The sequence below is a fragment of the Papaver somniferum genome, chromosome 9, assembly GCF_003573695.1.
Source record: "Papaver somniferum cultivar HN1 chromosome 9, ASM357369v1, whole genome shotgun sequence".
NCBI lineage: Eukaryota > Viridiplantae > Streptophyta > Magnoliopsida > Ranunculales > Papaveraceae > Papaver > Papaver somniferum.
Window position 1 is genome coordinate 21,645,100 of NC_039366.1, and position 10,425 is coordinate 21,655,524.

Consider the following 10,425-nt stretch of genomic DNA (forward strand, 5'->3'; position numbering starts at 1 on the left):
CACTAATGACTTCATTAAAAGTAAAATAAATTAAATATATGCAAACAGAGAAGATTTTCTGGTACAAAAACTTCCTGCTTTTCTTGCTTTCTTTTGATTGATTATCTAGTGGTGCTGCTAACAGTGGTTTGGGGGAAATCATAAATAAACAAAGTGTTCAAACAAAAGACCAGTTGACGAATGCAAAGGCTAAGCAGTGAACAGAATTGTCCTCGGCGAGTACTTTCCAAGCAATGACTTGTTCGTACGATATATGACGACCCATGGTTGACATGCATAATCCAGCTGGTAAATAAGCAGAACCCTGAACACAAAAGTAAAAGAAGTTAGACACTGTATTGATTTTGGCCTACACTGAAAAATGTGGAAATCCTTAGAGATGTAATATTACCTGTTCCATTAACTTGGCGAAGTCGGAGCATAAAGCTTTCCGACCGGACTCGTCAAATATCTTATCAAGTGTTATGTCCTGAAGAGCTACCAGTGTGGTCTCTAGCATGTCCAGCCCCGCTTGGTTTGCAAATGTGAAGACAGGCAATTGCTGTAAAGGACCGAGAAAAAAGAATGAGAAACAGCACCTAATACGAACTCAATCTTTGTGCAAGATGACAGAGTTCTGATACAAACTTGTGCTCATTCTAAACATCTTTATGCAAATTTGTTCACCATTAAGCCAGATCTTAAATTATATTGAGCAATTAAAAAACGTAGACATACCTTCACGGAGCAACACAATATAGCATCCTGGTGGTGCCACAGAAGCTTCAATATAGAGTCGCCTCCTTCACCATTTGACCTGAGTAAATCTGCCCCCAAGTGGTAACTGCAAAAACACGAACACAGTTTCTATTAGCTGAAGCACATGTCAAAAACAACTAAATTAGAAAAAAAAATCCAAGTAAGGTAGTAGATCAACAATAGCATTTCAAGGTTGGTGACTTGCCTATAGCTCTGGCTGATCCATTGAGCAAGAGTTAGAGCTTCGGGAGAGCCCGGAGATACCTTTGGCCCCACCTGGAGGCCTGGACCAGATGGAGCTATGGCCATGGCAACCCTCTGCACAGAGGAGATCACATTTCGTACATATTGTCGGGCCATGGCTGCAACACTATCCTGGAGATGACTCTCAAAAGGGAATTGGAACGCAATGGTCAACACCGAACGCATGTTGTGAGTACTAGGAGACGCATCACCAGCACCGCGGTTCGTGGACGGACCTACTTCAAGACTGGACGCAAGATCTAACGTACGATGTGCAGTTAATGTATCTTGTGTTTCACCCTGTACATTAGTATGCCTTAGTTGTGAAAAAGATCCTCACAGTAAAAACAAAAACAAAAAACGAGTAGGATGTGAAGTTTAGAACTCAACTGTTCTTGTATCCAATGGTATGATGCGGAACCCAGAAGGTAGAAGCGGAGCATCATCTGGAAACATTTCGTCAATAGGGGCGAATACAAGCTCAGAGCAGGCTCCCACTGCGTTCTCATCCACTCCACTACAAATCTGCAGCATAAATTTTTAAGGATATCAGGAGATGTTAAGCATGAAAAAGTTCACATTCCAAGGTAAAATCCTTAGAGAAATTCAAAACCAACCTGTAGAAGATGGATATCCCGCGACATCATAGCTTCTTCCTGGGTAAGAGCATGGCCTTCCAGGCGAATAATCTCAAGCAACTGAAGATGTTCAGCACCACAAAGAAGTGTTAGTACTTGGTATCAAATAATTCTATTATGTTTTAGGGTGCTTAGATTTCCTAAATAACTATAGGATCACACTTCTTTGAGCCAGTACAGCAAACATGAGATATAGGGGGAAAATATGAGAGAAAGAGAGAGAACCTCTTCGCGTTCCACAGTGTGGCCAAGAGGCATGATGATTTGGCTGCCAGAGAACCTAGTCGATCTCAATCCTCCATACGCATAAGAGCCGGATTTCAGTGAAGCAGCTGAGTAGGCATCAAAGTTGTAATCTGCCCACTCAGAGCGGTGCTCCCTCAAGAAGCGCACCAGCAACGCAGGATGAACATTCTAATGATACAAAGAAACATGACCTTCTTAGTTAGTTATTGAACTAGCAGATCATATTAATAATTCAGATAGATGGGGTACAAAAAGGGAGTCAATTTAAAATCGAATACTATACACTAGTCCATTTATAAAAATCATTATCGCACAGTTGCATTTGAGGCTGCACTGAATAGATAAAGTGATAGATGAACTCACTTGTAGAAGCATGGATGCCTTCACACAAAGGACACCTCCAGATAATGTAAGAGCATTAGCTGGGTTAGAGATGGTGCTCAAGTTTTTGCCTGAGTTAACTGTAACTATTACGTCATCAGCACCATCATTGCTCATCAATGACCAGCCATCATCGTTGAATCCATTGACTGCATCGTTGAATCCCCTACATAAAATAAAGGAAATTAGTTAATAACTATAATTTCTTGACATACAATTCAGTGAATTCACCTCTGCATAACAACAAGTCAGTGGGCTAGAACTGAAATATGTATAGAAACAGAAGTCACCTGTTCAATCTTTGGCTAAAGTTTCGTAGGACAGCCGGCTGCCTTCCCAAGCCGTATACCACCTCTCCACTAGTCTCCTGAGCTATTTGCCTGACATGGCGAAGTGCCTTTACAGGAGAGGTTACAGTCGGTCCTTTGTTGAACAACATTACTACTTTCTTTTAGCAATATTTGGCACACATCAAAATTGACTAAGATTTAATAGAACAAGTTCTTCACTTAGAAAATGAAATTGTATCATTACCAACAACATTTGTTTCATAGTTTTATCATCCCGTTGTTGAGAAATGAAGTATGACATGCTGTATAAGTATTTAAAATCAATCAGCATTAAATTACTTACTGCAACAGTCATCTTCTGAGCTAAGACCTTCGATGACTGATAAAGTGGCCGCAACACTTCGGGTACACTCCATGCCTATAAGCAGAATAAAGGAAATTAGTACAAGCTACATATATGGACTGTTAAACATGCAAAACTAGCAAGAGAAATCATACCTCGAGATCAAGGTGGTCAACTATGTGAATGATAGACCCTCCACCCTCGCATGGTCGAATCAGAAAACCACTTGGCAGCATCTCACCTCTAACGAACTGGGTAGCAGCAGATGCATTTGGGCCAGCACCAGCTCCAGAGAGTGATCTCTCGCAGACCTTCAGTTAAAGATGGCAAATGAAAAACAAAGAACATTAGAAATTAGGATGGTATCCCGCTTTCTCCGTGCTAATAAAATCGAGAAGTAAACATGCCGAAATTATTCTAGTTCAAGCAAGAAAACATACCACAAGACTGCCGTCTTCTAGAGTAGTTGTGTATCTCAAAGTCCAAAAGTCCCGTGCAGGAGCCAAGGTGGTTGGGGCATACATCTGCATGTATATCAATTCAATCAATCCTCCATTTCCAGCAGGAAACATGGTGAATACTTCGAGGCTTCGGCAAGCACGAAACCAGGATGGGCGATCTTTGAGAATCTCTGCAATCTGTCAAGGAATAAAACCTGATAAATTAGTAGTCCCTTAAGAAAACCACTTAAGAGTGATCTTTCCGACTCCAATTCCACTTCAAATAAGTTTCGCCAAAGCTTACCTTAGTAGGTTCTAAACTTACTAAACCGCAGGCTCGTGATGCCACTCCACTACAACTTTGTGAAATTGCAACGATTCCTACCGAATCCGGACCAGGCTAGACATGCAATAACGATAACAATTAGAAAACTTAATAAACAACAACATCAATCTGCATCAAAGGTTTACAAATCGAAAGTGAGGGATGATAAACAAACCTTCATCCCAGGCATCTGGACCCAATTGACAGCAGTTCCTGTAGCCTTTGAAAGGAACTCTGCCAATGTCTCCTCCGCAATTGAAAGGAGTCTGCCAAAAACCAAAAAACAAGAACAACACATCAATAACAATCGCCATGGAAATTATCAAGAAAAATCGTTCGTTGATTTGTTCGAGAGAGAGAGAGAGAGAGAGAGAGAGAGGTTTACCCAGCGGGGTTATTAGCATCCCTTAAAGAATGCTGAGGAGTGGTTACAACAGACTCACAACTAGTATCAGTTGTTGTAGCAGCTGCCTGCATCAATCCAAAACCAGTACATAAAATCAAGACACAAAATCATAAACAAATGAAGCCAAATTCTAAAACGGATTGTACAAAAAAACAAACAAAAATGAAATTGTTATTTACATTTTGTAGTTGCTGCCGCATGTAACTATTCTCATAAACAAGTTGAGACACTTGTTTTTGTAACCGATCGTTCTCTTCCATTAACAACTTATTCATTGCAGTCAATTTCTTATTCACTGTCTGTAGTCTAGATGCTTCTTTCCTCTGCTTCTCTCGGCACCTGCAAAATCAACCGAAATTAGACCGATTCCAAAGACTAAAAACTCATACCGATTCATAAAAAAACCATCATCTTTTTTGCATGGAAGAAGAAGAAGATGAAAAGAAAATTTTACCTTCGATTTTGGAACCAGACTTTGATCTGTTTAGGTTCAATGTTAGAGAGAATGGGGCAATCACGAATGAGTTGTTGACGACGCATAGAAGAAGGTTTAGGACATTCAGCATAAACTCTTTCTAATGCTTCAACTTGTTCAGTAGTATATCTAACATATTTTCCAGAATCAAGATGATGATTATGATGATGATTCTGTTTTCCACCACCACCACCTCCTCCCATACTTCCAATACTTCCACTGCTACTTTCTCTATGTAGCTGTTGTTGTGACACAAGCATCGCCATTTTTCACCAATCTCAAAATCCAAAAGTTGTGAAAAAGATTCTAAATTTAGGATTAAAGGGTTCAAAAACAGAGAATCTGGGTATGGGGATACAGATGGAATATCTCTTTCTTTGTCAATCAAATCTTGTTTGTCCTTGGGTTATAGATAAAGTTGCAGAAGACAAAACCAAAAAAACCAAAAAAAGAAGCTCCTTTTATCTTCTGCTTTCAGTTTCAAAACCCAAATCTTGGTTTCAAAACAAGAAATTTTCTTCTTCCAGTAGAAGAAAAACAGACAATTCTGCTCTTTTCAAACCCAAATTTGCAATCAAAGATCTAATTATTCTTCTTCTTCTGCTTTCCCTTTCTTTCTCTATCAATCAATCAACTTCAACTACTAAAGATAAGAAGAAGAAAAGGAAAAAACTACTGCTTCAATAAATGCTTCTTAAAAATATCACAATCAAGCTTCAAACTCCAAAATCTAACACCAACCCCACTTTCCAAAATCCTTCAACTACTAAAAATGATAGAGAAATGAACACCAAAGAAATGGCCCTCTCGAGCCTCTGTTTCTTTAAGCATTAAGAGAAAAACAAAAACTGAAGATGAGATTAATGTGAAGTGAAACTGAAACCCTAATAACCATTTCTCACCAGCAGCACCAGAAGAAGCAGAGGAGAACAGAAAAACAGTGTGTGATGAGTAGTGAGTAGAGAGAGAAGAGAGATAAAACTGAAACACTGTTTGCCTTTTTGAAAGTTAGAGAGAAGAAGAAGAAGAAGAAGAAGAAGAAAGAAATAAACAGAGTCTGGTTTTGTTTTTTGTTTTTCTAATCAATTTAACCCGCAAATCGAAATACCACTATCTGTTTCTATATAAAGAATCCACTTTACTTATATGACCTCTGTCTTTTTTCAAAATGGCAGGTACTACTGATAGGAGAATTCTGTTGGCCGTGTTTACCATATTGCCCATAGCTTTTATTCTTCCCATTTCAATCACCGGCCATGTAATATTATGACTATGCGAGTGAAAATGAGAGCATAGTAAATATTGTTATTCAAGATTGCAATTTTTTGCGTGAAATTGTAATTGATTTGATGGTAGATGTTCAAGGGGCAAGATGGTGAAGCAGTTGGGTGATGATATTCTTAATGTGATATTAAAGACCACTGTAATTGACAATGATGAGTTGTTTGAAGTTTGTGTATCCATCTTAATTTACGGAACACAAACTTTTACTGATAAACCTCGTGAATCTGAATCACAACCATAGTCAGTATTAAATCATGGATAAAAAAGGAGAGAAAAAACGTGGTGAAAGTAGTTTTGGAGCGAGAAAAATGAGGACTCATCTGAGTGAGGAAACGTTATATTGCTAATCTAGCTGTCAGTTTGTATATGTTTTTGGCGTATCTACAAATATCGACAAGAAGAATAAAAACTAAATTGGCGTTTTCGCTACTTTATTAGACGTCAGAGATTGATTGCTGCTCTTGTTATCCAACTCGGAGAGAAAATCTCGTATGAATCGCCAATAAAATAGATACAGATATCAACGAGTCAGTAAGAGTTAAAGCTGAGAAACAAAAGCGGAAGTTAGTTGAAACATGACAAACCTCGGAAAATTTATGTCACAAAGGTAGTTTTGCTGTGAACAGAAACCAGAATGTCGGTAGATTATACTTATTTTTTCATTTTCATTTTATTTGTTAAATTATTTCTTTTTTATTTTATTTAAACAGATTGTTAATTTCTAGCTTGAAAACTCCAACATACTTCGATATATCTATGTTACTATATTTTCCCTTATTAATAAGTGTTACTAGATTCTCTATAACATATTCAATAAAACTGATTCATATGTAAATTTAGCTTTTATCACCATAAACAAGGTTCCCATAATGGATAGTTTTTTTATGATTGCATTTTTAAAAGTGAAGTAGATGTTTGTAAAGTCGTTGCGTGATGATATCTATAATTTAATATCAAAATTCGTACAGGAGTTGTTTGAAGTTGGTGTGTCCATCATATACAAAGATCAGATAAGTGTTTTGTTGACAAACCTCGTGAATCAAAATCATAATCATAATCAGAGTTACATTGTGGATAAAAAATGACAGGAGAAACATGATGAAAGTACTTAATGGAGCAAGAAAAATGAGAATTCATCTGAGTAGATATGGTGACGTTATTTTGTTAATCTAGCTGTCACTTTGTTAAAAAAATTGGCGTATCTACGAATGACGACAAGTAGAGAATAAAAATTAAATTGACTTTGTCGCTACTTTATTAAGCGTCAAAGATTAGTTGTTGCTTTCATTATCCGGTTGGGAGAGAAAATTTCGTATGAATCGCCAATAAAATAGACACACATATTAGCGTGTCAACAAGAGTTGAAACCGAGAACCAGAACAGAAAAATTATTTGGAACATGACAAACCTCGGAAATACACCTCAAAAACGCAGTTTTACTAAGAAATATTGGTAGATTATTATTATTATTATTATTATTATTATTATTGGATAACGATGATTACATAACTAGTTGGAAGTCTAACAAGCTAAGCTCCAACGACGTACTACTACATGAATTAACAGGTTGCTGTGCTAGCCTACCAGCGGGCCTCATGGGTAACCTTGCCAAGGGGAGCCGAAACGGCGGACTGGGGGGCGAGATTGTGTCACAAGGGGGGCAAGCGAACTCTAGCGTCCATAATAATTCCTGAAATATTACGCCATGGAAGACTCGAACCTGGGATCTCCTGGAGCGCATCATCTTTGGGAAACGGGGATGACCAGCTGAGCTAGGGCCCGTTATTATTATTATTATTATGTCATCAGACTTCAATTTATAACTTAAAAACTCCAATAAATTTCAATCCGTCTTTGTAACTATTTTCTTTTTAATGGATATTTGGTGTATCCATCTCATTTGCAGTCACATATATCATATTGGCAAACTTCGTGAACCGGAAACACATATTCAGTATTAAATCGTGGATAAAAATGAAAGAAAAAAATTAGTGAAAGTATTTCATGGAGCGAGAAAAATGAGACCCAATCTTAATACTAGTAACATTATTTTGTTAATCTAGCTTTAAGTTTTGAAAATTTTTTTTGACGTATCTACAAATGCCGACAGGCAGAGGACACACATTAAATAAGTTTTGTCGTTTCGGCATCAGAGATGGAATTTTGTTGTGAAGTGTAATCGAGCTGGAATAAATATCTCGTACGAATCGCCAATAAAATAGATACAGATATCGGCATGTCAGAAGAATTAAAACCCAGAAACCGAAGAAAAAAATAGCTGAAACATGACAAACCTCGGAAAATTTATGTCAGCAAAGTAGTTTTGCTGAGAACGAAAAAATAAATACCAGTAAGTTGTATTTATTTTTTCATTTTATTTTTGTTAACTATTTATGTTTTTGTTATATAAACAAATTATTAACTTTTTAACTCCAATATATTTCTATCTTTGTTACTTCATTTTTAACCATTTAAATTTTAATCTTTGTTACTTCATTTTTTCCCCTTTAGTGGTGTTACTAGATTTTCATATATAACTTTCAATGAAACTGTTTTCTACGCAAATTGAGCTTCTGTCAACATAAATCAGTTTCTCACAATCAATAGGTTTTTTCTTAGGTTTGCCTTTTTTCATGTATATGGTCAAGAGAGAGCACACCGTTATAATAATAATGGATTTATATTGTGGTATCCATCTAATATATAATCACATACAAATTTCACATCGATAAACCTCGTGAATCACAGAGTCAGTATTAAATCGTGAATAAAAAAAGAGAGAAGAAAACCGGTGAGACTATTTAATGGCGCCAAAAAATGAGATTCAAATTTAGAACATATGATAATGTTATTTTGTTAATCTAGGTGTAAGTTTGACAAAAAAATTGGTGTATCTTCAAATGCCGACAAATATAGATTACAAATTAAATATGTTTTGTCGTTTATTTTACTAGGCATCAGAGATTGAGTTTTAATAGAAAATTCTCGTATGAATCGCCAATAAAATAGATACAGATATCATCTTGTCAGCAAGAATTAAAACCGATAAATAGAAAAGGAAATTAACAGAAACATGATAAACGTCGAAAAATTTATGTCATATATAGCTAGATTATTTTATTATTTTCTTATATTTATAACAATATATTATTCATATGTAATTTGGTTACGCAAGAAATTAGATAGGAGTCGAGCGACAAGCTGCACTCGAATCCCGTTTTGAATGAGAACCCCTAATCTATGGAAAAGGAAATCTCCAATTCTAACATTCACATCATGACTACCATGTAGTTCCGCAATCTTTTTAGAAAATCTACCGTATCGCTGTCACGTTCCCCCAAAGTAGTGAAAGCAAGAACTACGAACCCAAACCCCTGAGCAGTACACTTGTCCAGATATTTATTGCGTTTCCGAGTCACATTATTGTTGGTTGCCTGACTAGGGACAAAAATACGTACCCAACCTCCAGTAAAAAGAGAGACACCAGTTACATCCAAACAAATATCATGGTCGTTATCCTAGTTGTAAACCAAATTATCTGCCGGTCTCAAAGCCAGACCATTATCGGAAAGGAATCCCAAATCTACCTCTTTTCTAGCCGGTACGCCTGCACGATAACACATGTCCGCAAAGATACCCCGCACCAGATCATGTCTGAACTGAAGACCGGCTTCATGAACACAGTACAGGATATGGTCACCATAAATGTCCATCACCTATCATAACTGAAGCATACCCCGCCCTCCTCAAAAAACGGAGTACCAAGCCTGTAGCGAAGCTCTACATAAAATTGTCTGGACCCAAATTTCCGATTAAGTCCTTCGATAGGAATAGTCTACAAATAATTTTGTGCATGCTTGATTTTGCTGCTTTGCCAAACCGCAACATCTCAATAAGACATGTGCAACATCTCAATAAGACATGTTGAACCGAGTGGGTAACTCTTTCTTCACAACATCAAATTTTTTTTATTTTTTGTGTTTTATGTAAACAGATAATTAATTTCTAGCGTCAAAAACTCCAATATAATTGGATCTGTCTTTGTTAATATTTTTCATTCATCTCAATGGGTGTTGCTAGAATCTCACACATGATGTTTAGTAAAAACAAGTTACCCTGGCAGGTACTATGTGATACGAACAATTGGATCCCCAAAACTCCTCTCAAACCTACTTGGCCAAAAGGAAGGAAAGCACATTCAATGTATAGTTTTCATGGACCATACACATGACAAATGACCAAGGAAATCAAGTCCAAACAACTAAGAAAAGGAGACAAAATATCGCCATCTATACCACTTCTCTCTAGACGAGGTCCACTAAAATGCAAGCACATACTAATTCTGTTGTTGTGTCTGGTGTGATATGTTTGTAGACGAGACATTGACACCTTCGTCCTCCATGCCCCAAATTCATCACCAATAAAATAAAATAAAAAATGGCAACATCGTAAATAAAACACAAAGAAGGGTAATTTTGTAACGTGGGTAGTGTAGGAGTACAGCTCACAGAAGAAGATAGAAAAGGAAAACAGCTTAAAAGCAAGCAAAGCGCGAGAAAGCGGAACAAGAAATACCGGCGCCAACCGAAAGGGCGCAGATTAGCAACGATCCGTGA

At 37.0% G+C, this 10,425-nt stretch overlaps 1 protein-coding gene across 1 annotated transcript; it reads right to left on the reverse strand.

Annotated features, from left to right (window-relative positions):
* Positions 1-10: 10 nt before the first annotated feature.
* On the reverse strand, positions 11-5,606 carry LOC113309819 (homeobox-leucine zipper protein REVOLUTA-like). The gene is made up of 17 exons (XM_026558333.1): positions 4,505-5,606; positions 4,230-4,389; positions 4,030-4,115; positions 3,820-3,910; positions 3,624-3,719; positions 3,320-3,517; positions 3,035-3,190; positions 2,880-2,954; positions 2,537-2,643; positions 2,229-2,412; positions 1,845-2,033; positions 1,599-1,679; positions 1,372-1,506; positions 944-1,281; positions 718-823; positions 392-541; positions 11-304 (listed from the first exon to the last, which is right to left on the reverse strand). Exons 1-17 carry the CDS (start codon positions 4,789-4,791, stop codon positions 158-160), a joined length of 2,586 nt encoding a protein of 861 aa, XP_026414118.1. The 5' UTR covers positions 4,792-5,606; the 3' UTR covers positions 11-157.
* Between the last annotated feature and the right edge of the window lie 4,819 nt (positions 5,607-10,425).